The 26,906-nt window shown below is 40.5% G+C and overlaps 3 protein-coding genes across 10 annotated transcripts in view; all 3 read right to left on the bottom strand.

Moving 5' to 3' along the window:
- Nucleotides 1-5,426, bottom strand: part of setd5 (SET domain containing 5) — a 34,419-nt gene extending 28,993 nt beyond the window's left edge. For 3 of the 6 annotated variants that reach the window (XM_056405488.1, XM_056405506.1, XM_056405497.1), the window contains exon 1: nt 4,988-5,426. The gene's annotated coding sequence lies outside the window, so the exon portion shown is untranslated. The remainder of the gene's footprint in view (nt 1-4,987) is intronic. The other 3 variants (XM_056405514.1, XM_056405530.1, XM_056405541.1) reach the window with 1 other exon arrangement.
- A 1,807-nt stretch (nt 5,427-7,233) lies between these two features.
- si:dkey-19e4.5 (UBA_like_SF and PTH2 domain-containing protein) lies at nt 7,234-13,671 on the bottom strand. The gene is made up of 7 exons (XM_056405553.1): nt 13,324-13,671; nt 12,441-12,554; nt 11,802-11,873; nt 11,616-11,690; nt 10,990-11,087; nt 8,806-8,920; nt 7,234-8,597 (listed from the first exon to the last, which is right to left on the bottom strand). The coding sequence occupies exons 2-7, from the start codon at nt 12,546-12,548 to the stop codon at nt 8,511-8,513; spliced, it is 555 nt and encodes a 184-aa protein (XP_056261528.1). The 5' UTR covers nt 12,549-12,554; nt 13,324-13,671; the 3' UTR covers nt 7,234-8,510.
- A 2,876-nt stretch (nt 13,672-16,547) lies between these two features.
- plxnb1b (plexin b1b) overlaps nt 16,548-26,906 on the bottom strand; it is a 94,165-nt gene continuing 83,806 nt past the window's right edge. For all 3 annotated transcript variants that reach the window (XM_056397574.1, XM_056397591.1, XM_056397582.1), the window contains 13 exons: nt 26,647-26,825; nt 26,491-26,557; nt 25,570-25,716; nt 25,299-25,464; nt 24,807-24,910; nt 24,006-24,090; nt 23,484-23,650; nt 21,329-21,489; nt 20,295-20,442; nt 19,904-19,968; nt 19,317-19,392; nt 19,133-19,207; nt 16,548-18,930 (listed from right to left, as the gene is read on the bottom strand). In XM_056397574.1, the coding sequence (XP_056253549.1) occupies nt 18,826-18,930; nt 19,133-19,207; nt 19,317-19,392; nt 19,904-19,968; nt 20,295-20,442; nt 21,329-21,489; nt 23,484-23,650; nt 24,006-24,090; nt 24,807-24,910; nt 25,299-25,464; nt 25,570-25,716; nt 26,491-26,557; nt 26,647-26,825 (1,545 nt within the window). In that variant the 3' untranslated portion in view covers nt 16,548-18,825. The remainder of the gene's footprint in view (nt 18,931-19,132; nt 19,208-19,316; nt 19,393-19,903; nt 19,969-20,294; nt 20,443-21,328; nt 21,490-23,483; nt 23,651-24,005; nt 24,091-24,806; nt 24,911-25,298; nt 25,465-25,569; nt 25,717-26,490; nt 26,558-26,646; nt 26,826-26,906) is intronic.

Raw genomic sequence — 26,906 nt, 5'->3', positions numbered from 1 at the left:
TGAACTGGGCTTTAACTGTCCCTCCCTGACTCTTTGAAGTTAATGAAATTAATGCGACAAGCCTAAAATGTCTTTAGGAACACAAGCAAAATTATGGGAAAGGTGTGTGTGAGGACAGGGGTGGAGGATGGGGGGGTGTAAATAAACAGCTGCCAATCATTAGGTAGGAACAAACATAGGTTCAAAAGGTTCAGAGGCTCCATTTCTAACCCAAACCTGTCTTAAAAGAATGAGTGAATGGCCATGGATAAAAAAGAAACCAAAACTCCCACCTCACTCTTCCTAACAGGAACCATTTGCTCAAGGTGATAGAGCAAGGTGCTTATAAAAAGAAGTTACACTTCTTGGGAGAATTATGGAGGAAAAACCTGGAACCAGGCATCCACCCCCCCCTTTTTTTTTTTTTAGTACTGCTACACATTACAAAACTCTCTTAGTTTTTCTTCTGTCCTGCTCCTTATTTGCTCTCTCTCCCTACCTGACAACACCCTCAGAGCAAATACACTTGGAAATGTGCTTGTAGATTTTGTAATCTTGGTTTCACCTCAAACAAAGCATTTGGATATTTTACATAGATTTATTTAATTGATTATTTCATCTCCTTGACTGTGAGAAAGAGTTAGAGAGACAGAAAGAAGGTAAAGGATTGGAAAAATCAAGAAAGAAGAGGTATATGTGGTGAAGCCTAAAATGGCTACCTGCAGTTTAAAAGGCACAGAGACAGAAACTCTGAATATTGGTGAGCTTTTGTTGTGCTATACACAAGTATCACAAGAAAGCAGGACAGGCAGCATGACAGAGAGAAAGGAAAGGAAACGAAGGGCAAAACATAAGGGTACAATAAAACAAGAACAGGAGAGAGAGAGAGAGAGCAGAGAGAGGGAAAGATTATTACGTAGATTGCCTGCCTCACCCCCTTTTGGCCTTGTTTTTTTCCCCAGCCTCCTCCTCCTCCATTATTCTCCCAAGAAGCATTGCTTCTCGGCACAAAACAGAATTACCCAGCACAGCCCACTGCAACACCGCTCCCCCAGTGCCAAGAAAATGCCTCGCCCCATTGGAGCAACTCCAGAGCTCCTGCACCAATAGGAATACACAGATGAAGCAGGCGTCAGAGCGACTTGTTTTTAACCCCATTGTGCAAGACCGAAGGCACAGAACACACAGCAGCTGCAGATGAGAAGCTAAAGAGAGGGGAAGGTAGATAGATTGTTGCTATATCTGTTCAGAAAATGAAAGGCAGGAGGTATCAAGTCAGCCTAAACAAGCAACCAAGAAATCAATCCACATGATATACATTAAAAAATTGAGACATGCATTGTATAGCTGTTAATAGACATATTAATATTTGTTATACACCATTTCTACACTGTAGTAAAAAGAAGTGCAGTAAAACTATAATTCAGACCCAAATTTTACTTGTCTGCTTCTCATTTATGTGAATTTAATCTTTCTGCTTCTATACAGGTGTAGATCCACAACACTGGCTTGGCACAACACACATGAGGCCTTATTAACATATCAATAGCTACACCTGCCCTCTGTGTAATGATGTGTCATCAGCATACAAATGAAAAGCAAAAGGACAGGGTTTCTCCCTCATATTCCTCACAGCAACGCCCGCTGATCTCTCTCTCTCTCTCTCTCCCTCTCTCTCGAGCGTAGGCACTGAAACAGAATCCTGTCTTCTTCTTTTGGAGACGGGCCAACATCCAACTTCACTCCCTCTTTTACAAGCACACACACAAACCCAGGTTAAAATTCTGTACATAGCGTGATCCAGACTCATCAGAAAACAATGCTTGCCCATTCAAATCATGTTTTCAAGAGCATGTCACCCAACAATCACATTCTTTTGGTATGTAATCACTCTGTGAATATGAATGAGACTGACAGACTTTATTTCCTTAGTAAACAGAAAACTGGGCCAGGCTAACCTTGCATGTCTGCTCATTCCTCAGACCGCCAAAGTTTCAGAGGCCCATAATGGGAAAAAAGGGTCTGTATCTTGCAGACAGATACACACATGGAGTACAGTGCTGCTCTTGAAGATAGTCTGCTTTCACTAACTGTTTAAACTCAACGCCACTTACACATGTATCTCACTTGAGGCCTACATAACCAACATGGCAGGTCAGTTCACGACAGAGCAGCAACAAGCAGCCAAACAGTACATTCTTAGCTTCCCCAGGGTGGCCTGTTGAGTTAAGAAGGTACACCATTGTGTGCTTGTCTGTGTTCCAAATACTCCTTGCATTTCTTACTTAGCTGTGTACAAGTCTTTTTCTCTGTTAGAGATCACAGTGTTTGTTCAAGACAACAAGAAGGGTCAGGTCAAGGGGAGTACTGGAGGGGCTCATGTTTCCAATGGTTCTGAGTGGCCAAGTTTGCAAGCGGCAGCCCACACAGTCTATTAAAAGATGTGAAACATATTCAGAGAATGTCAGTCACAACCAGTGAAAACAAGGCTCAGCACATTGCAATCTGGCTTCCAACAGGCTTCAAGATCAATCCGAATTCTTGGCACTGGCCGAACACCTGTAATCTTTGTACTCTTAAAGCAAGGTCGACTACTGCTCAGAAAAAAAATACATTCTTACTTGAAGCGACACATACATTTCCAAACTCAAATAGATTAAGCAAGTGGATTTCTAAACAAGCTTGTTTGGAATACACTTGATTAGCAAGCACAATACTCTTAGTGAGAAAGCAAACAACACTTATGGCTAACAGGGATTCAACCTGACACCAGATTTAGTTCTCCGCTTATATTGAAGCATTCGGTTTCAATAGAAGATTTTGACTGAGTAGAAAGAAAAATATGGCTTGTGAGTATGACCAGCTGAATTTACAACAAGTCTGACATAAATACAACTGCAGGGAGATAGTCACGTAACTCGTGCCACATTAAGTGACCTAAACACGTCGGATAGACAAAGTAACAGCTCCTCTCTCTGTGCTTGCTGTGCCCACTGCTCCGGCCTTACGCCGCTCCAGTCTTCGTGGTGCAGCTGAGTTGATCACAGCTACTCCAGGGACAGTTAGGGCAGCCATTGTGCTTGGAAAACGGGAGGTCCAAATACATTTAAAACCTCACAAAAACATATCACAAGATGATGAGGCGCTATTTAACCACTCGACCCTTTGCTAGTATCACTATCAGCGGTTGTTATCGCAAACTCGAGAGTTCTCATGTTGTGTTTAATTTTGCCTCAACATTATGATCAACCACACCAAGAAAATGACAAGTCATAGCTTAATCTTGAGAGCGGATTTTGATCCCTGAAACCAACGTGTGTATGTGAAATGGTAGCATTTTCTCATAATCAAGAAAAGATATGAATTATCAAACAACGCAATGGTGTTTAAAAATTTAACAGCTACGGCGTCTTTAACTCTACCTACGGGACTTGTGATTACTACATTCCGGATCAACAATGCTTCTCGCCCTTGCTCACACGTTGAAATAAAAAATGGAGGCTAAAAAAGGAAACAAGAGCTCCCCTTCAAAATACCACCCATATCTCTTAACCGCCACCGAGGCTGGGGGTTGGTAGGTGGGGGAGGTGAAGAACAGCAAGTCACTAACCAGCAGATCTGGTTTTCTGATTATTGGACCCCTCAAGCAGAAAATAAGAACGAGCACAAATAGAGAAAACACAACCGGGCTTGATTCACACGATTGAACGAAGTTAGGGTTGTTGCCAGAGACGAATGCATTAACGTGATGTAGCTAACCATGGTGCAGACACCCTATTTTCTTTTCTTTTTTTTTTTTTTTTTAAAGTATTTGTCCAAAAATCCACTGTAAAATAGCAACGGTTTGCAACTAAGTTTTCAGGTGTATACACAATTTGTATTCTGTAAAATACTGGTTCCAAATAAGGACACAATCATCTGGAAAACATCCAAAAAGTTAGCTAAATAGCTACTTTAGCATTTGTTGCCTATGGCTTGCCTGCTAACGTTAACCAACACAGCAGCTGGTTGCTTAGCTAACATGAGTCGCCAATAATGATCTAATTCCACATTATGCCTTGAATAACTTCCATACATTTGACAGTTTCACGGACCCAAAGCAACATTTAAAATACTACTGGTAAAAGCGCAATGCAACAATTTGTTTCTGGTTCAAACAAAACAAGTTTAGACATTACCCAACGCGGTCTGATCTCAAACTTCCGAGCCCAATAGATGGGTTCCAGGTCTGTTAAACTTTCAAATGTAACCTAATAATAACAATGCAACATAGACAAATAAAGTTCTTATAACGTGCTGCTGATTTTGTTTTGGCTATGTCATGTTAAGGTATGTTAAGCCTCTACAGAAACATGTTATCAAACTTGCTCAACGAACCAAGATTTATTTATTAATGCTTCAAAACGACACCCATTTGTAGCTTAGTTGCCTTTGGGCAAAACATAGTTCCTCTAATTAATAATGTAACGTGATAACGATAGCCAAGTGTGACTGGTTTATTCCTGGTACGAAAACTGAAAAAAAAAAACTGAGGACACCACTAAAAGATGAAACGTTATACGACTCAAAGCTCCTGAAAACTTGAAAGAATGGCGTCAACAGCTTCGGGAACATTGTTGCTTAAAGTGATGTTATAATGTTGGCTGTTCTAAAGCTAGTAATGTGGTGGATTCCCAACAAGCTCGCTATCGAAAACAACACGAGGAGAAGACCAAAAACCATGGAAGATCAGTCCAGACACAGCCAAGAGCAACCCTGCAAGGCAGACCATCAACATGAGGACCTTTTAGCCAGCCAAGCAAGCCACTTGAAAGTGGAAAGATTGTGGGGCAACAAACTTGTTCTAATAAACTTATGTGGACGCTAAGTAGTTAGCTAGCTAAGTTGGTTAGCATCATAGCTATGTTTGGCTCACTGAAAACACGGTTAGTTAGTGTCTGTAATTTATATTGCCCTCTCAAATTATCGAGGGTAATATAAATAATTATCAAAGATTTAAGGTACTCACCTAAAGAGGCATTCCGAACTTGTACAAACGAGGCAAATTCATGTACAGTAGGAAGTCATTAGAGTATCCCAACATCAAATCCAACCAGACCAGTAGGCCTGTACCTCGGCCTCGGAGTCTCCTGTATCCTTTGCCCTTAAAAGTAGCTCCCTCTCCAGGGGTAGGAAACAAACTTCTTTATGTGTCTCCAACGCATAGGCGGAAAGTTAAATTCCCTGTCCTGTTAAGGTGCAGTGCATCCATTGAGTGGCTATTATAGATCCCCGGTGGATAAATCCATTTATTTTTGTGTATTGTATATTTACAGTCGCTATTTATAATGGGGTATATGCTGCTCTATGTCATACAGGGCTCTGATTCTGTCTTGGGTCCTTACATTCGCAGAGGCGCCCATCCCCCTCCTCACCGGCATCGCGGGTTCCAGTGAAACTGACACACAACCACGCCACGGGGTTTCCCTGGCGACCGAGCAGGGGCTCTCTCCTTGGGCGGCCCTTGCTGTGAAATCCCGCCTCTCGCCGATGATTTGACAACAATGTGTCAGTCTTGTTATACAAGAGCTATACATGTAAGTCATTGGTGAATTACAGCATCGATTATTTCTTTTTGCGTCAACTACGTGACGCGGGCCAGTCACTACTTTGAGGAGGGGTGTGAAAATTCAGTTCCATTATGATGTGCGTATACTGATGGCATACAAGAAGGCGAGCTATAGAGAATGGCTGGATTCGGGACTTAATTTGACACCCAACAGAGGATCTTTACCTTTAAAGTTTCGGGAAATGCTCGATATTAAATTCAAATGCCATGGAATTAATTTTAATTCGTTAGTGGAATTATTGTTTTTTTATTTGAGGGTTACATTCATCTATCTACTGTGGAAGGAGCTTTGATACCAATACATAGTAGGAAGCGTTAGCTACAAGGGGTCTCTGGGGCCCAGTTCCAGGGACACCAGAGGCAGGGTTAGCCCGCTGGGTCAGCCCCACCTACCGGTATGTCAGATTAATGGAGTATGAGGTGTCGCTCTGGTAGCATCTGGTAAGGGTTGGACAGGGAAATTGACCAGGGCTCCTGGATTGCATCTACATATTACTGGTCCCTCCTACTTCTGTTCCCGCTGCCTAAATCAGTCTCTTCCCACACTTCCTCATACAGAAATAGTGACAGACACAACGAAAATACCATTATCAGCAGCGGCTCAGTAAAATAAAAAAATCTGGGAGCTGCTGTAAAGGAGCTGACGAAATAATGAGGTTAACCTTGCTGTGATGTTAGCATTTAGCCTTTGCTTCTTGTTAAAAAGATTATTGCTTACAGCCCAACCCCCCATACACACACTAAGTTTACAAACGGAGACGTTATTTTCAACAGATACAAGTAAAGAATAATTTTGACATGTGGACTGCGATATTTATAAACAAATGTCACAATGACGTGATTGGTTTCTTGTCATGTCATGAGACTTGGGGGGAGACCTTGGATTGGCTGTGGTGATAAATGCCAACGTCATTTGTTGCAGAGGTCTGACGAGCGATGAGATAGACACAATAATTAAAAAAACTACATTGCGGTCGCGGGGCCTACATATTAAGACTGAGACTGTAACATATAGTATAACACTAGGCTCCCTACTGTCACTTTTTTACGACTAGTAGGGTAAACACTTTGCGTACTCACAGACTATCACAACGGTTATGGAATGTGTGTTGTAGCCGTTATTACAAACGTTAAATTTTGAATTTGAATGAATTCAAAATAGGGAAAGGTGTAAACACAGTTAACTAATCCTGAACGTATATGTGTATTATCAAGTGTTATCAACACCTGGCCCCACAGCAACCGATAACAGCACATAAGTGACTCGACATATCTTTCTGCTTGACATTAGTTATAACCTCACCGGTCAGTGTATAAATATACTTTTTTTTTTTGTTGTTCTTAATATAACGTTACGTATCCCCTTTCCCGTCCCTGGTATCTTCTCTGGTTTTTCCCTAAATAACACAAAAACCTAATGAGGTTAATAACTGAAGGACAGGTTACATGTTTCCCAGCCGGACTGCCATGGTAGGGACTGGGAGTAGCCATGTTTCACAATGCTGCCTTTGTTACTGAAGTGAAACAGCAGTGTCATATGGCCAGCCCAAACCAAGCTCTGCAACATGGCAGTGTCTGACCCTCCCCCACACTGCTTTCACTGCCAGAGCTCGAGCATAGTCAGGTGAAAACACGACTCAAACTGCTTGTTCTTAATCTGGAGGCATTTTAATTGTCTCCATAGTCTGAAGCACTCACAAATGACTGTATGACACAAGAGGTATCAAAGTGTGGACACAATTGACATAACTTTGGGATTTCAATGGTCTGTTCAAATACACATTTTATATTGCATGCATGACACTGCCACAACTTCTGTTACAAATAAAATCTTTGACAGTAAGATAAAGAATTCTGCAAGTGGCAGCTCATGCCCACAAATATTTGTTACTACGAACAAAAGACACATAACATTCTTTGTGTATTAAGATTATTAGTGTGCAAGACTGTTCACGTCCACAACAATACTCATACACACAATCATTTGCATTCTTTCAAGCTGTAAGTCGATTCATTATTGTAATTTATCCACCACAAGCAGTCAGAGTGCATAAAGTTAGAAAGATAAATCCAAAAATTATAATTTAGGATCTTTTCTTTTGCATAAAGAAAAAAAAGAAACAATACAACAAAGTCCAGTAATTGTGCATACTGCTTAGGATAGCACACCACAGATTATACGGTTTATGGCTCAAACAGGCGTATGTATATAAAATACAGCCATTTATCAATAATAAGTAATGTTACTGAGTCTATAGGATAGGGATCTTTCAGAGAATAGTTGCTTACAGACACAAAATTATTTAAATGTCAAAAATGAGTGTTCACATGTTATCATTTAATAAGTTAGCCTTCACTCAGGAGTAGTGAATACAACAGGCAAATACTACATCTGCTATGGGTATAATTCTAATTCCATTATGTTTCAGTCTACAGTACATGGCCCCTTGTATAAGCACAACTATAATATTGGTCTACCACCAAAACTATTTGATTTGACTTTGCCATATCTGAAACTGGACAATTACAGTTTTTGAAACAATTTTGAGACAATTTTGAAAAACAATTACGTTTCTAATAAGACTCTTAAGTAGGTGGCCTGTTTAGAAAAGAGAAAGGTCACCAGAACAAGAAATTTCAATGCCTTCATCTTGATGCCTTGTGAAGAACCGGTCTCTCTTCCCTCCTGCTCCCAATGGCTGACAAAGCAGCTCATAAAAAGAATGAAAGGGAAACAAATGGCTGAGAGTGTTTTTTTCTGGTGCTGGGACATGTCTTGTTTCCCCTTGTTCTTCAGGTCTTTTTTAAAGGTTGTTACACTCTTGCATGCCAAGACTCTCCCTGTGGCTGGGATATTTCTGCCCTCTGCTGGTTGCTTTGTGGAACTGCAGAGCCATGCCTCCCCACTGTGGGTTTGAGCCCCTTACAGTAACTTCAGACTCCCAGTGACATTGTTCACAATCTCCTCCTCGCCCATGATGGCCAGGACAGTGCGGGACCCAGCTTCCACCTGCCAAAAACAACAGGGGTTGGTTTAGTGATGAAATTCTCAAATGTGTTCACACCACAGCATTGGGCAATACTGACAAAATCAATATCAATTTTTTTTTTACCAAATATATTCATACTAACAGTGCAACTATTTTGAAAATGATTACTGGTGCCTAAAAAAGACATTTATTCAAAAGACAACTTTGAAAATGGCATGTGTCCCTTACCTGGGTAAGCCCAGCATCTTGGACCAGGTAAGTGGGCAGGCTGAGGCTCATGGCCAGGGCCTGCAGCTCCAGTAGATGAGCCACATTGGTACCCTGGACGACAACCTTCTTGGCTCTGTCAACACCAAGACTGAATTAATTTTTCAACAGTATTATAAATGATAGCAAAAAATATATACACACACCAAGCACTTTATTAGCGTCACCTGTACACCTACTTATTCGTGTAATCATCCAATCAGCCAAACGTTGCAGCAGTGCAATGCATAAATTCCTTCAAGTACAGGTCGAGAGCTTCAGTTCATGTTCACATCAATCATCAGAATGCGGAAAAATTATCTCAGTGACCACAACGTGATTGTTGGTGCCAGGCGGGTCTCTACAGTTTTTACTCAGAATGGCTGAAAAACAAAAATCATCCAGCATCCAGCGAGTAGTAGAATTTGGCATCAGCAGCATGAATCCATGGACCCAACCTGCCTTGTGTCAAAAGTCCAGGCTGCTGGTGGTGTAATGGTGTGAGGAATATTTATTTGGCACACTCTAGGCCCCTTGATACCAATCAATCATCCTTTTAAGGACCGTGTGCATCCCATTATTACCACAATTTACCCATTTTTGAATGGCTACCTCTAGCATGATAGTACATGTCTCAAAGCACAAATTGTCAATGAGTTCAGTGAACTTCAATGTCCTCTGCTGTCCCCAGATCTCAATCCAATAGAACACCTTTGGGATGTTGTAAAATGAAGGATTCGTAGCATGAATGTGACGATGAAAAATCTACAGAAATTATGACCAACATGGAGCAGAGTCTCAAAGGAATATTATAGAATCTAGGGCTGGGACGATTATCCGACGTAATCGACGTTGTCGATTATAAAAATTATTCGACGTGGAATTTTAGTGTTGACGCGTCGTGTAAAACCACACAGGGTAAATGTTCATAGAACAAGACCGGAACTTTCTAATGGGACCGTTTATATCCATCGTCTTTGGTTTACCCGGATACAAGCGCAGCGCACGGACTGGGACAACGCGGTGACGTAATTGAAGTCATTGACTACGTGAATGATTTGCGTCTGTGTAATCTATTTGAACAACACGGTGGCGTCTACCAGCAGTACGACGGAGCGTGTGGAGCAACACGCGGCCAAAAAGGCTCGCACACGGTCCTCCAAAGTTTGGGAATACTTTAATCTTGACACCAACAGTGCGTTAGTCTGCAGACTCTGCAAAGTGCATCTGGCATATCACTCTAGCACGACAGTCATGCACGAGCACATAAAGAGGAAACACCATGGTGCAGCGAGTCAAGATGTTGGACGGAGCAAATTGTTATATTAAATGACTAACCTGAAAATAATTGCAATAAAATTACTGTTAGGTTAATAAAAAAATAATCGTTTATCGTTAATCGTTTAAAAAATAATCGTTTGGGACAGCCCTAGTAGAATCCATGCCACAAAAAACTGAGGAAGATTTGGGGGCAAAGGAGGAACTACCCAGTATTTGTATGGTGTTTCTAATAAAGTGCTTTGTGAGTTTATATAAAAAACATTTCTGTAGTCAACAATTTCAGCAACGAAACACTATACATTGAGCAATTTTACAAACCAAACTGAGAAACGGGTATAGAGAGCCCAGAAAGGTGGCAGGGAAAAGACGCACGTTAGAGCAAAGACTGGAGAAGGAAAAGGCAAAGGCAGCATCTCATCCTGACACAGTTGAAGGTTTACCTTCTTCCAAAAAAAAAAAATCGACTCAAACCACCCTCTTAAATTAAACTGTACTGTAATTAAACTGAAAGTACAGCGTTTGAACGCTTCACAAAATGAAACACCACTGGACTACCACCTTGGATTTCTACAGATAGCAGCAGTAGAACAAGCTTGCTCTTCCTAAAACAAAAACTGCGATGCTGAAGTTGGCAGGGCTTTAGATATGGGCACCTAAAAAGCCTTAACATGGCATAGAAAGTTAAAGATTATTACTGTTAATCATTTTCAAATAGCTAACTTGTGCTTTCCTTGAGTTATTTGTTGTTAAATGTGTGGTTAGTAATAGTGAAATAATAAAGATTTACATAACCTGAAAGTTATGTAATTCAAAATGTAAGTAGAGGTTTTCATACAAGATATATAACAAATGCATGACTTTTCTGCACATCGCCTACTAACTTACCCACTGTGGTCCCACTTCCAGGCCATCTCCCTCCAGCTGTTCTTCTCCTGTAGAGCCTGGTACAAACCTACAGCAGCATGGCCAACCTGGGCTGCCACCTGCACAAACACACAGCAGGGATTGCACCTAAACAGCAATCTGTGAAAGTTTTCAGCCGTACTGAAAATGGCCTCTATGTGCTGTTTCTGACCAAGTTCAAATAAAGTTACACCCTGAATTTGGAAAAAATAACTGCACTAAAAACAACTGATTTGGAAATTCTTCTTAAAAACAGAATTTGCATGAAATGTTTCAGTGCTAACGATATGAGCATAGCCCACTCCTACTCCGAGCAAAAGGCCACAGAACCTGGTAGGTGTTCATTATTGAAAGAAGTTGACCTGATAATGCAAATTAAAGACAGATTTTGTGAAATAACAGAGCACATTGCAGCTTTACCTCAGTGTAAAACCAGAGATAGGGGTGATTGAATGCAAGACCTTAAGAGCTAAAAAAAAAAAAAAAAAAAAAAAAAAAAAGAGGAAGGGATAAAAAGTTCTTCCACAATTTGAGCTATTGTTAAAAACACTTTCTTCAAGATGGATCATGTACATGAACACAGAACACATCCACACCACTAGACTTACCTTGCCAACACCCATGGCAAGATCCATGTTCACCACAAACACCATCTTGAACATTAGGTCATCATCTCCCTCCTCCTGCGAGTCAGAGAGGACAAAAAGAGACACTGAGATATGGTTTTGGACGAACTCCACAAGGTCTAATGTACCAAGGTGTACCTGTGGGGACTAAGGCTAGCTTATGGGCACCTCATTCTCCAGCTTGTTGAAGTAGTACATTGCCGCCTCCTCGGCAGACACATTCCGAGTGTGCAGAAGTGCCTGAGGTCATGAGAAACAATAAAAAAAAGTCAGAGAATAAAGCAGTGAATTTTTACCTGGTCATACCTGCCATCATTTTGACAGACAAAAGTTAAACTAAGCAATACATTTATTCAATTAAATGCTCACCTTTATAGCTGGTTTACTCACATTGCTCAAATAATATGAAATTATTATTTGGGATATTCAATAATTGGTGGTTCTGAGCAGTTGGATGTGACTGCAATAAAGCTATAGCCTGGCTACCACCTGATTCGATTCTGCAGCAGTATCAAAATCAAAGCACTTGGACCCCTGTCACAAATATATCCAAATGCTAAACAGTCCAAATCCCAAAGGCCCCAGGGCCATATAATGGGTGATCTTGCAGAATCAGCTAGATGCCAGGTTGGTGACACATAATAATGTGCATGATAAAAAATACATCATCAATTTCATTTCAGACATTACAGTATTATTTACTGTCACATATACCACAGCTTTCAGAAAAACACAACATTCCCAGTCATAATTATTATTGGAAGTTGGTGTAAATGTGGCCTAAATACCGGGAGTCTACTGTCCCACCTGTTTGGCTGCCTCCTCTGGGATGTCCAGTTCTCTGAGCTGCTGCAGAAACACAGGATTGACATCCTGAGAGTCTGACTGTGGGCCTGACTGCTCTGATGGCTCCATTCTTGACTGCAAAAAGGAAGTAACAATGAACACCCTGCAGCAGCACTAACCCACATGAAATAGAATAGAATTGACAACAAAATCTACAACATTAGAGCTTTGTTAATGTTATTCATATAATTTCACCAGGCTCCTGTAAAGCAGATCACATTTCCCAGCATGCCTTCCAATTCATTATGATTTGCATGGATGGATGGCTTATTAAGACAAGTATTACAAGTTAATAGAATAAACTGAGAAACGCCTGAAAATATCTATACTGGTAAACGGTCGCAGTGTTTATAACCAAATATTATTTTGGAAACCGTCGACCGTTCACGTACTTTTCCCAGCAAGGCCGTATTAAAATTGAATCAAGTGTGAATTAATGTTACCTTCGTGTGCAAAGGGAATTTGATAGATAAAAACAACAATACCCTACGGACGGCCACAAAGTCACAAATTAACGTTGGCTGTCTAAAGAAATCGTTAAGATAAGCTATTTCTGCGCAGGCGATTGTCGTTAGCTCATCTAATACGTTACACACCATTTGAATAACCATAGAAAAGAATGCAGCTAACGCTAGCAAAGTTAGCTTTGGTTTAGACTGCTCGGCTTTCCCCGTAAGAATACAAATTAATTGCATTAAGACGTTTTGCATTAATGCTTACATGAGATTTAATTAAGGAAACATTTATTGCTCAATAGCTGTTACAAAACTAGGTAACGTTAGCATTAGCCGCTACCGCTAACTGGACTAGCTACAGTGCAGCGAGTTGCGTGTAGATAGTTTACCTGTTCTGGGCAGCTAGCTCGGCGGAATGAACAACGACGGTCACTCCCGGTGTCTGTAAATCTTATTTTTCACCTGTGACGGAGATTCAGTTGGATTCCCGTTTTACACTGTCATCAGCGTTAAGCCATTTGGACCCTGTTGTTTGTTGGCAGGATGCTGTGTCACAGATTTTCTGGTGATATTAATTACGTGGTGATGATATGCGCGTCCACAGAGTGCCTACTTAACTCAGTCATAAACGTGAGGGAGAACGGCAGCCACTGAAAACAGAGCCATTAACAGGCGAAAATATATCTCCTTTTATCACGATGGAGCTGAATAATGAAGAGTTAATTAGCGAGATGTAGTCAAAATATTTGTTAAATAGGTATGTATTCACAAAACATTGACGTTAGGTGCAACAGTTAAAGCTAATTTGAAACTCGAAATTAAAGGGCGTGTCACTCGTAAATGTGGTGCTGCCTCAAACCCCGTACTTCCATACTTCCACTTATTAATTTGAGTGTTTATATTGACAAATGTAGCAACAAACAGTGCACTACAAGTTGGCCTACTAGAGAGCGCAGCTCAAAAAATTAGACTGCGTTCAAAAACAGTTACAACACATATAGTAACATTTTCAAATTAATTATACAAATTATAAAATAGTTTTTTAAAACTAACTTTATTTATTACACTTGGAGGATAAATCCTCCATTCATAACCACAAAAACAAAGCAAACAGGATCGAAATGTTGAAAAAAGATAACATGGCAGAAATACACAAGTAGAGAAATTTGAGCCATTAAAATAATTATTAAATAGAAATAAGGAACTGGGCAAGAGATCAGAATAAATTATATTCATAGTGTATAGAGTTTCCAGACAGGTGCTTTTGACATTTTTATACAGTTGTAAAGTCGAGAAAATTCATTTTTAGTGTTTTACACTGGAGAGAATTTAGTGAAACATTTATGTATAGGCGATAGTATTTTGTTATGATGATGATATTGTTAACTATAAATTCAGTCTGCTTGTTCTTCATGATGACTCCTAACTGATTTAAAGAGAATAAATCTATATTTATGGATTTGGGTTTCAGTCAATCAGACTAGGATTTCCATCAGTTCTGGATTGAGTGACAAACATAAACAGTTTCTCTGTTGTTTCTACATTTATGTTGGCCTGCTGTGGTGAAACTACAACAGTGCTTCACTTTAAATGTAGCAGCAAGGAATTGTGTTTTGTGTCCAGTGTTTCCTATGCTAAAGGAGATAAGATAGGAAGCATTCAACCTCCTTTCCTTATCATTTGGAGAACTGGACCAGTTCCTATCATGGCTGACACTTAGATACCGTCATTTTACTCAGTTTTAAAAGATTTACTACAGAAATTGCAGAAAAGGGACAGCGAAAGCCTGTCATGTGTTCTGGGTTTAAATCAGGCTTTTTGTCTTTCCTCAAATAATAGAAGTGCTTGAAAAAAGTGTTCAATAAAGAATTCCGAAAACGTGTAACTGTGCCCCTGCTGATGTGCCCCTGCTGATGTGCCCCTGCTGATGTGGCCTTGCTGATGTGGCCTGGTTTTTAGTCTCCCAGGGTCCATGAGCTGCCACATGGAGGCATAACAGGTGAGTCCATGACTGAAAGACACTGGCATCAAAATGTAACTCCTTCAGACCATGACTGACATTTAAACACACTGCCAGCGACACAGTGTGTTCCCAGCGTTTACTTACATTTTATGACGTACCATCATATGTATGATTCCCACCAGCTCACAAAAAATCCATGTCACCAGGTAGGGAGGGGAAAAAGGGTTTGCGTCTCTGTAATTGGACGCCTGCTCATTATGGGGCTGTGGCAGACATGGTTCATCACCATGATGTTCAGCTCCAGAATTATTCATTAAAAAAGTGCATATCAAATAATCTTCATCTGCCATCAATTGAATAATAAAGGCGATGTCACGACTATCGCTGGTTTACCCAAAAATGATCACACCAGTCTGATTTATTTTGACACAGCTGACGAGTCAATATTTTACTTTTCATATATGAAATCTGTGAGTTTATAAAATGTATTTTTTTAATAATGAAATCTATTGATCTACATTTGATTTATTATTTAATGAAGCATTATGTCTTCCATAGCAACGTGGGTCAACCACACACACACCCCTTCTCTCAGCTGAGGAGTTTTTATTGCTGAATATTTTATTTTTAAAATTAAATCACGTGTGTCACTGACTGATCTGAAGGTTATTCATGCATTCATATCATCACATCTTGATTACTGCAACTCCCTGTTTACATCTCTCCCAGAAATCTCTCTGCTCCCTGCAACTCATACAAAATGATGCAGCTAGACTCCTCATTGCTTCCAAAAAATGTGATCACATTACACCCATTTTAGCCTCCTCACATTGGCTACCTGTCTTTTAAAATACTTTTACAGCTCTGTTTGGTTTGGTACCTTCTTATATCTCAGACCTGCTCTCCTCTGCTATATAATACACCATATTACCTGTTAGAGCCCTCAGACTCTGGAGCCTTGCCCGAAGAGATCAACACTACTCAAAACATACTTGTATAAAGCAACTTTAATTCTCAATTTCAATGCTTTTATCTTTGGTTTCTACTTTTGTTTTTATTTTCTTTCGTCTGCTTTATTGAATTCATTGTTTTAACTAGGGCTGCACAATTAATCGAAATATAATCAAAATTACAATATGACCAAGTGCAATATCCAAATCACAGGAGCTGCAATTTTTTGGCCAAATGTTTCACATTGTTGTGCACTGTTAGCAAGTGTTGTGGTGCTAGAGACGATTTTGTTTTTTTCAGTGAAATTGAAAATGCAAAAATGACCATTCCAACTGAAATTTAGCATATTGTGCAGCCCTAGTTTTGTCTTTATGATTGTACAGCACTTTGTAACTCTGTTTTGCAAAGTGAAAAGTGTAAATTAAGTTATTGTTATTATTATTATTATTATTATTATTAATAATAATAAAAGTTGCTCTGAGCAGCTATGAGTCGCTCTTCAGAAGAAACTGTTTGGAACTTTTTGTGCCATTTATTGGTATTAAAGATCTTTTGTGAATATGGCTCCAGGTATTGACTGAGTGGACTATATCTCAGTGGTTTCTATGGTAACCTCAGGCTCACAAACACTACACCACATACACCATTTCCCCAATACACTCTCTCACATATGAACATCATGAAGAAAGAGAGAACACATCATTTGAAGAATACTTTATTACATCAGCATAAGTGAGAATTTGCACCCTTTCTTATTAAACATGTTAAATCACTAGTTACATTTGAAATCAGTTTGATATTAACACACAAAATAAGAAACATCCTTAAAACTGCTCCCTGCAGAGCCTCCTCTGTATTGCAAAAATGTATACATCCTGATAACAGTTATAGTTTTCCCTCAGGTGTCTCGTCTGTACCATCATGAGCTTTCACACCCACCTGACCTGACAGTGTGAACCAGGACAAACCATGTGTTGTTGTGAAGCGATGAATCAGGGCTACACTCTGATATGCTGTTTCTGGACCTATAACTGATGACTGGGGTCGGGTATTGAACCTCATTACTTATTAAGAGGAGCTTGATGAACTTGAATATTGAAGTTGGCACCGATTGTAGTCAGATTCTCAGTCTTATAAATATTGTGCAAATTAAAACTTGAGCAGCTGTTTGTATTAGATCAACATCAAACTCTATGAATTAAAATTTTTTTTTTTTTTGAAAAATGTACATATACTCTTAAAAGCAAGGTAATGAAATGTTAATTTCGTTTCCCAGTCGACATGGTTTCCTCTCGCATTCACCTGAAGCCAATCAGTAATCGCTGCCTAACCACAGCCTAAAAGTTGACCTATATTAAGCCCTAACCCCAACTACAAAGGGTAGTTCTATAGGAAACACCTTTTTTTAAAAGGGAAACAAGACCAGCATTGACACATGTAAAACCATTTCCAGCCACTAACTCCTCAGTGTGTCCGTCTCTGTCATTTAAATAAGAAAAACATCAGCCGACATTAGCTTTTTTATGAAAAGTCTCTGTGCTCCAAACTGACAAGCAGAACAGTGACGAGGTCAACTACACCTACTGAACCAGTAGTAATATAATCAATACATAACAAAATCCCATAGAGACCTTCAGCACGTGAAGCAGTGCCACCTTGTGTTCAATACTCTGGAGCACAACACGAACCATGATTTAATACATCATTCAAAACCAAAGAGGAATGTGAGGAAATGTACAAAATAGAAATACACAATAAAACACTACGGCACACACTAAGGTTCCACTTCATTAATATGAGTTTCTTTATGGAAGGATATTTGTTTTTTCCTCTAACATCTTTCCAGTGACTTGTACACTATTTACACATCCACATGAATAAGTAGAAAAGCAAGAAAGAAAAACAGAGTAACGTGTCAGTTAGTCTGGTTTTATAAGTACCTTAAAATGCCCCGACAAGCAGGTGATGACCGCCGACCTTTAACAAAGGAAAGACATGTCTGAAATATCTGTGTGTGTGTGTGTATGTGTGTGTGTGTACGCGGCAAATGAGATTTCCAACAGGTGTTACTGTATAAGTATGAGGGCAGATCTGAGCTGTGCTGGCTGACAGGTAGACAGTAGTGTTTTTCGTTGGGGGCACACTGAGTGAGGTAGAGAGAGGCAGTGACTTGTAAAACTCTCTGTAAGTGACGTAAACAGTGTTGTGAAGATGTTGTTGAAGATCAGTTCAGCGTATTTTCAGAATACTGCTCCTGCAACATGCAACTACAACAACTAGTTACTTCAATACTTTGTACTAGTAACCAGATATTAAGATGTAGGCTAACCAGGGCAATGTGGCACGCACGCGCACAGACACACACAGACACACACACACACACACACACACACACACACACACACACACACACACACACACACACACACACACTTCTGTTCTTATCATACAGCAGTGACAAGCACACAAGGCATAAGAGGTACCTCTTGATAAAATTGACTCCAGAGGGAAAATAAAGAGATAAAATCCTACTTTCTGAGAGTCCTCAGATCAGGTCAGCTCACTGTGGACCACAAGGTTTCTCATACACAAGAGCTGAGAGTCCAGCAACTGATAAAACCATCAGTGTTCTTCACAAACAGCATGGCAGCAGGCCTGTATGGTGTCTTTTCATGTCCCCTCCTCTTTGTCCAGGTTTGTTTGGTGTCCATGTGCTGTCCTGTCTCTGCAGTGTCTGGACTGCACGGGAGCTTCCTTTAGCGGACACCACAGAAGGACAGAAGCTGCTGGGATATGAACTTCAATCTTCTGATCTGACAAACGCCTCGCCTCCCACCACTCCTCCTCGAGAAGAAGAGTCTGTCTGTCCGACGCTCTCCTGCTGTTCAGTTCAACCTGAAGGCTGCAAGTTTATTAACCTGCCTCCCACACACCCACCTCTCTCTATCTGCTGTGACACCGGTGGGCGTTTCCTCTGTCACAAGTCAGTGACTTTATTCTCCACAGCGGCAGCGATCTGCTGCAGCCTGTAGCCGAGCTGCATCTTCTGGGCCGTGGTGTCCTCCTCCAGTGCCGTGATGATCTGATGAGAGGATGACAAACAGGTGAATGACAGGAGAGAGAGCAACAGCATCTGTCCACATCTGTATCTGTGACGTTTTCAGACAGAAGCTGTGAGGTTTATTTCACACTCACTCTAACCAGCCATGATTGGAAAGACTATATGTGATCCACTGTGCACACGATCACATGATGTTCTGTTACACCTGTACTGAGTGACACACCTGGTCGTAGTATTTGTTGATGTACTTGTAGAGCTCATGCAGAGCGACCAGGTAGTTCAGCTCTCCAGAGTAGTTCTGAAACACAGAGCATTCAGGTTGGACACTGTCACACTGTGTGCGTGTTTGTGTGTGTGTGTGTGTGTGTTTGTCTACACTGATGAATCTGAGGTGTGGCTGTCCTCACCCTGGACAGTTCAGCCAGAGCAGAGTTCATCTCCTGGTCACTGGCTGAGATGGTCTGTCTGATGTCAGCGTAGTACCTGCAACCATCAACATTATCATCAACATTATCATCAACATTATCATCAACATTATCATCAACATCACAAACACGACAGTTTAAAAATCTGTTTGTTATAAAAATAACTTTTCCTTTAACGTATAGTAGAGAGAGTGAGAGAGTGAGTGAGTGAGTGAGACATGGAGATGTATCATGTTTCTCGCACATTACATTAAAACATAATTTGAATAGTAACTTTATTTAAATAGTTACTATATCTAATAGCAAAATCTTGTCATATAGAATTACATTTTGTCTGCGCAGCCTGTTGCATCATTTCCTTTTTAATAAATCTGCAAAGATTCTGTTTTGACTTTGTCATTGTGAGGTAATGAGTGTAGATCGACCAGAGGAAAATGATTTTTTTTATTTTAGCATAAGCACCATAACAAAATGTGAGAACCTGAAGGGGTCTGAAGACTTTCTGAATGCTCTGTATCCTGTGATGAAGGAGCAGTAAGAAATAATGGTTTAATAAAACCTGAACCCACCTTTCTACCATCTGCTTGTACCTGGGGATGTCTCTGGCATACAGCAGCTTGTTGATGGGAGAGTCCTATTGAAATTGAAACAAAGGAATGAGAACCAAATGAAGGAAGTCACTTTAATACTTTTTAACCTATAAAGAAAATGTACCACCTGATTCTTAAAATCAAATGTTCACCAGCAACTAAAACACAACCTTAACATTTCCTCCTCTTTTTGTCCTACCTTTGCATTCACCTAAAAATATTTTTACTAACTTTTTTTAACAATCAGTTGTGACTGAGCACAAGCAGCAGACTGCCAACCAGTCAAATCTATTCAAAATACAAAAACATATGTGAAACAAATGTTATTTAAGAAGCTTCTTCACGCTCCCTCCCCCAGAATCATCCTCACCCGTCCCAGTTTGTGCTCGGCGATGGTGCAGGAGTCCATGAATGTCTGGGCGATGACGGAGAGCACAGCGTCCACATGATCTGACGCCTGCACGTCAAATATGAACTGAGGGTTCTTCACGATGTTGATCCAGAAACGCAGCGGGAGACTGAAGAAACAGAACAGACATTAATACCCCTCGACAACATCAAGAGCAACTTGAGAAAGCTGTTGCATACAATGAAGTGATTATTTGATAAGACCGGTTGAGGAGTTTCAATTGGGAACAGAAACATCTCCTCATGGCCTCAGACAGAGGACTCGTCTCTATACGTGTCCTATTAGATCTCATTGCTTCATTTGACACCATTGATCACAAGGTTTTATTTCAGAGACTAGAACGTGTCATTAGCATTAAAGGAATTGCACCAGGCTGGTTTAAGTCATACGTATCAGATAGATTGCAGTTTGTTTGCGTTAATACTGACTCATCTATGCACACGAGAGCTGGCCATGACTTCCACACGGTTCTGTGCTCAGACCCTATGGTCCAATCCCAGTGTCCCCTCTGAGGCCTGAGCCCTGAACCCTCACATACTCAACTGATGTCTGCTGGTCAGTGACTGAGTGCGAGAGGCTGCAAGGGCTCAAAATGGTCTAAAGAGGAATGAGAAAGAACTTTTATCATGTAAAACATGCTGCACACAACTGTAGGTTTTGGATTTCTTTATTCCCTCCTTTTGCCCCGTTTGTAAACAACAAACGGAAACTATCTTATTTCTTCTGTTTTATGGCCGTTGTTTACTGTTTTTTTACGCTTCTGGGTGACCCTTAGTAACCAAGGTTACTCCGCGTTTAATGTCACAACGTTATGCATTTTGCGTAATTCCCTCAGGCAAAGTCTGCAGAAACGTGGACTTATGGAAAGTGTGCTGTAGGGCTCAAAATATCTGTTAGAGAGAGTGAGGGTTCAATGAAGGTACATCTTGTTAGCTGTCCCACTTGACTTGTCATGTGACCACCTGGCTCTGTGTTTGTGTTTGTATCTACTTCACCTGTTGGTCTTCCAAATGTGAATGGTCTCGGGGTCGGAGATGCCGTGGTGTCCTGCCTGGTCATCCAGCAGGTCAAAGAAATATTTGACGGCCAGTGGGACGGGCCGGCTGGTGCTGAGGATCACTGTGAACAGGTCATCTACAAACTTCTGCAATGTGCCCTGAGGAAGAGGAGAGTTTTCTCTTCACATTACAGCATAAAGCGAGAGTGAAGAGTGCGTCAGTGTTTTAACAGTTGGCCTGTGTGGACCTGCAGCATATGTTTATCTGAGTATATACAGGAAAGAGTCAGTGCACCCTGTGGACTAACCGCTCATAAAATATGATCTGATCTTCATCTGAATCACAGTCAATGCACAGCGCCTTCCTGGGCCCCTGAGTTAATATCACAAAAATAAATACAATCCTTTGAGTCTTACTTTCAAAAAACAAAAGAAATTTTCAAATGTAAACTCAAAACAATCCTCTTCAGCCTGGCTTCTATAATATATGTTTTTAGTCATTAGTCACTTTATTTTATTCACTTATTTTATTGTAATTATGTTCTAAATTGTATTTTATTCCATTTTATCTGCTCTTATATTAATTTTCTTATGTTTTTTGTTACTAATATTATTATAGCTTTTTAAAACTATTTTATTGTATCTCATTGTCATGTTATCAGTCATCTGTGAAGCACTTAAGTTCTTTGAATTTAGCTGAAACTTGTGATTTAGGCCACGCCCATTTCCAACATTTTTTTTTCTTCACAAAATTGTAAAAATATGTGAAACATGCTTCTTCAAACTCCTCCTGGGCTGTGAGTCTGTGCACATAAAGTCTATGGACTCTCAAATTTTATTAAAAGAATTTCAATAATCCAAAAAATGCAATAGTTATAAAGGAAGAACTTCCTATAGGTTGTTGTTAAAACAGGTAGCAACAATTGCTCCTATTAACACCAAGCTTGGTTCTGTAGTTTCTTCTGCCCCACTGAGGCTCTGTGCCATTAGGTGGCACTTTAACACTGAGTTTGACTCCTCACACTTCCTCAACCCTTACTGGAATGTTTTCCAACATCTGTGCTGCTCTTGTCCGACTTGCATTGCCCTGATGGGGAGCTGGGTTTAAATGGCTGATGGGGCTTGGACCCCCATAGATACCTGCCTGCAGGCCTAGCTCTTCTTCTTCTTATTTTTCTGTGCTAAAAGTGTTCATGCAGCAAAAGCTGTGAGAGAAAAAAATCACCAAAATTGGCAGGTAGGTTCTAAATTCCACCAGGCACCAAAAAAAGCTTTGGGCTAAAATTAAAATTCTCCATTTTAATCTCTCAATTCATCTGCATCTTTTCTCCATTTTCAAACATGAACATCAAAATTATAATCTGTAACTTTTCCACATTAAAATGTCTAAAACAACTAGACCTGTGTTCTACATGTTGTTGAGTTGTGTTCTTACATTTTCCCAAATGTTTCCATCACTTCTCATTGGTCTCCTGTCAGTGACATCATATCCTCTATGATCATGTGTCAGTGTGTTTGTCTGACAGAAGCTCAACATTGACTTTTATCTAGTTTTAAGCCACATACACTTTTTAAACCTTGGTGGTTTTCAGCTCTATATTTGAACCAGATGAAGGATTTTAGTCGTCGGACGTCTGGATCTGAAGTTATCAGAGAAACAAGCTGAGGAAATGTTAGACAGCTCAGCTCCCAGCTGCTGGAGACGTCCTGTCCTGTGTCACTGAAGAGAGGAGGACACCTCTGTGGATAATTCCTTTCCAGGTAAAAAGGAGGAGCTGCCAGCAATTGCGGTGAAGAACTCCCATGATCCAACGCTATTTCACAACTCGGCAGTTATTCAAGGAATGTGGATATGTCAATTTCTTTTGAAATGACACAATTTTAAACCTGTGTTGTTAAGATCAATTTTACCAGTGAGGAACTCTCAGAAAACATATCAGCATTTTAAATGTTATATTTACTCTTTCATTTAATGATATATCTTTTCTAAACGAGCTGGTTAATTGCCACTTGCAGCTAAATTAAGATTATTATAATTGGAAACTGAATCTCTTTTTACCAGCGTACAGATTTGTTTGCAACATGAAACTAAAAGTAGCTTGACAGTGTGTGTGTGTGTGTGTGTGTGTGTGTGTGTGTGTGTGTGTGTGTACCTTCATGGAGAGCAGGCGGGTCAGGTAGATCTCAGGGATGGCCTTGGCCCTCTCTCTCTCTCTCAGGCTGCCTCTGCGGTGTTTTGGCAGCTCTGGCTCCTCGCTGGCTTTCACCAGATGCCACAGCCGCACTCCACCTTCATCTGCATCCTCCAGCATTGGTGTTTCTGCACAAGTTAATATATTTAAAGCTTCAATTAGCATAAACACTCTGCCTCACAATCTTTACTTAAACCTGGTATCAATGAAGAAATTTCCTTGTTTATTGTTTGAATGACTCGAGATCACCCTGTTCACTTTAATCTGTGCTGAACAGTGTCATGAATACTTCAACTTTGTGAATCCTGGGATATTTTGTCAAAACAGAACAGGAATGTAGCTGCACACATAGAAAGGTTCATTTGGTTCATCTATATTCATTTCATTTAGAGTTTAGTAGAAGCAGGAAAGATTTTTAGGTGACAAGGAGGAGAAACTGATCTAGATGAATTATTATATAATGCTGTTCTCATGTTAACTCACTCTCTCCTGCTACATAGTCATGGTTGTCGTGGTGAATGTGTTTGTTGTGGCGAGGGACCAGAGCTACTGTTGCACCGTCTGGGACCTGATGAACAACAAGAAGATGCACAGTTATATATAGGCACGGCTAGGGAAATGTATTTGTTGGCACATTATGATACACAGAGGTCATTCAATGTGCTTAAGAGAAATAAAAGAAGCATAAAAACAGAGGTAAAAGGCATACTAAGAAAACAGTATAAAATCACAGATTATAAAATAGATAATATCTCATTAAAGTGGAAGATTAAAGAATTAAACAAAGGCAGAGGAAATAGAGCAGTTTTTAGTTTAAGCTTATTTTTAAAGCTTAACTTATGGTTTGGGCAGATTTGATCTGTTGGGCTCATACATGGGACATTTCTCAAATATATTCAGGGCCCAGACCATTTAGTGACTTACAGACAATAAGTTAAACTTTGAAGTCAACTCTGTAACTGACTGGAAGCCAGTGCAAAGACCTGAGAACTGGAGTAACATGCTCTCTGTTCTTAAGTTTAAGTCAGAACCCGAGCAGCAGCATCTGAACAAGCTGTAGCTGTCTATTGGTCTTATCTGGTAAACCAGTGAGGAGAGCGTTGCAATAATCAACTCTGGAAGATATAAAGGCATGGATGAGTTTCTCTCAGTCTTGGTTAGACACAAGGTCTCTGATCCTAGCTATGTTTTTGAGATGCCAGAATGCAGATTTGTTAACTTTCAGTGAGGAAAACATGTATTTTCTTCTGAGAGGCAGCGTGTTGGTGAGGTGTGATGTCTGACCTTGTAGTGCTGCAGTGTGTTCAGGCGTTTCCAGTTGCCCTGAACCACAGACGTCAAGTCCTCATCTGACAGGATGAGATGTCCGGCAACACCAGACCTCCACTCTGAGCAAGACACAACAGCCGGACTGTCAGCAGTGTGTGAGTGTGTGTGAGTGTGTGCATACTTGTTGTTGCCATGGCAAAACAAAATTAGTTAGATTAGATTAGATTAACTTTATTTATCCCACAACTGGGAAATTCATTTTAGTTACAAGCTCAATTTAATATATTTATAATTGAATTAGGGCATGTACACTTCCAGGTGCTTTTCCCGTGTATTCCAGAGCAATTGGTGGAAGACTGACCAGATTATAAACTCTCCTTGCATTTACTTTCATCCTGCACTAGAGGGCGCCACAGCTCAATAAATGTAAAAAAAAAAAAAAAAGTGAATTTAGAAATAAATCTGCTTTGACTGTCAGTTGTAAATGTAGCATGAATGGATTCTCACCCAGGTCCAGTGAGTCGGCATGGGGCCGGTGGGAGAAGGAGGTGCCCTTGAACACCTGATCCAGCAGCTTCTCTTTCACCTGCGTGATGGTGTCACAGTCCAGCACTTTGGAAGGCAGCGGCTGCGTCTCATTCACTCCTCCTCCCTGCACTAAGACATTCACAGTCTGTGGAAGACGAAAGAGAAGGTGAGAGGAGGTAGATGGAGGACTGAAAAACATTCAGCTTCCTCAAGATCACGCTGGATGTCTGGAAGTGGGAGTTGTCCTCACCAGGGTCTTGTACTCCACGTCCTCTCGCAGCAGGCGGTTGTCATTGAGGGTGTACTTGGCCTTGCCAGTTACAGCATCCACAGGTCCTTTATCTACTTGGTGCTTTATGGCCCTGAACAACATGTAGAGAGACTCTCCCGCTGAGTCCTACACACACACACACACACACACACACACACACACACACACACACACACACACACACACACACACACACACACACTTATTAACATGATAGATCTTATTTGTTTAATCTGTGCAAAGACAGATTGTGGTTTTACGAAGGGGTTGCGTGCCGGACTATCTCTTGGCTGCCTGGAATCTTGTACAATCAGGAAGTCACTGCTCCCAGTTAAGAAATAAGCTACACAAAGCTAACTGGCTACTGACTCCACCTTCATATTTACCAGACAGATATGAGAGTGATATTGATCTGAGAGAAAGAAAATAAGCGCATTTCCTGAAATCTAGAAACATTCCTTAAACTAAAGCTACCATTAAGGCCTTTAGTCAAATCCCATGTGTAAATTATACCTGAAAATGGACTGATTTCTTGTTTGTGTAAAAGTAATTGACAAGTAAAATTTCTGATGTTTTATGTATTTGATTAACTTGGCTTGTTTGGTGGAGGAAATGACCGTGAGGAGGTGATTCTAGGCTCTCAATGCGATCTTAACAGAACTGTACATTTGTGAACTAAAGACTCTTACTGGTCGACTTTCCCCACACACATTTTATCACAATGTCCCAGGAATCAAACTGGCAAAATGTCTATTCACAAACACACATCAAATAATTTAAAACGTTAAACTAAAAACCAAAGCGTTGCTTTTGGTGCTCCTGACATTTATGCCTGAATTGTTTTATCATAGTTTATAGTTGTAACTGAAATATAAAATCATGTCTCATGCATTGACTGACCCTGAGGAAAGCATAGAGGCAGATGGACATCCAGTTGGTCAGCAGCTTCTCCACCACCGTCTCTGTTCTACAGAGAAAAAACACGACAGTTGAACCACCACAAAACATTTTTAAATCATCTTAAACAGACACATTTATTGTCCTTCCTCTTCTTACCGGCGCAGCATCAGTTTGGGGTTCTTGGCCACGTACTGCTCCACCAGGTCATTCAGGAGAGTTTTGAGGATGTCGGTGAAATATTCTAGTTTGCCATGAAGGGCCACCGTCAACAGGGAGGCCACGTAGGCTCGGTCTCTGGGAGAGAAAGTCCGCTGGCTCTCCAGCGTGTGAATGAACTGAAAGACAGAGACAAGGCCAGTTATCTCTCTGCTCAAAATGTAGGTAGTACCCACAAAGCTTCATTTTACCCACAACAC

The sequence above is a fragment of the Seriola aureovittata genome, chromosome 2 (genome assembly GCF_021018895.1).
Source record: "Seriola aureovittata isolate HTS-2021-v1 ecotype China chromosome 2, ASM2101889v1, whole genome shotgun sequence".
Lineage (NCBI taxonomy): Eukaryota > Metazoa > Chordata > Actinopteri > Carangiformes > Carangidae > Seriola > Seriola aureovittata.
Note: the sequence above shows the minus strand (reverse complement) of the source record. Positions and strands in the feature narration are given on the sequence as shown.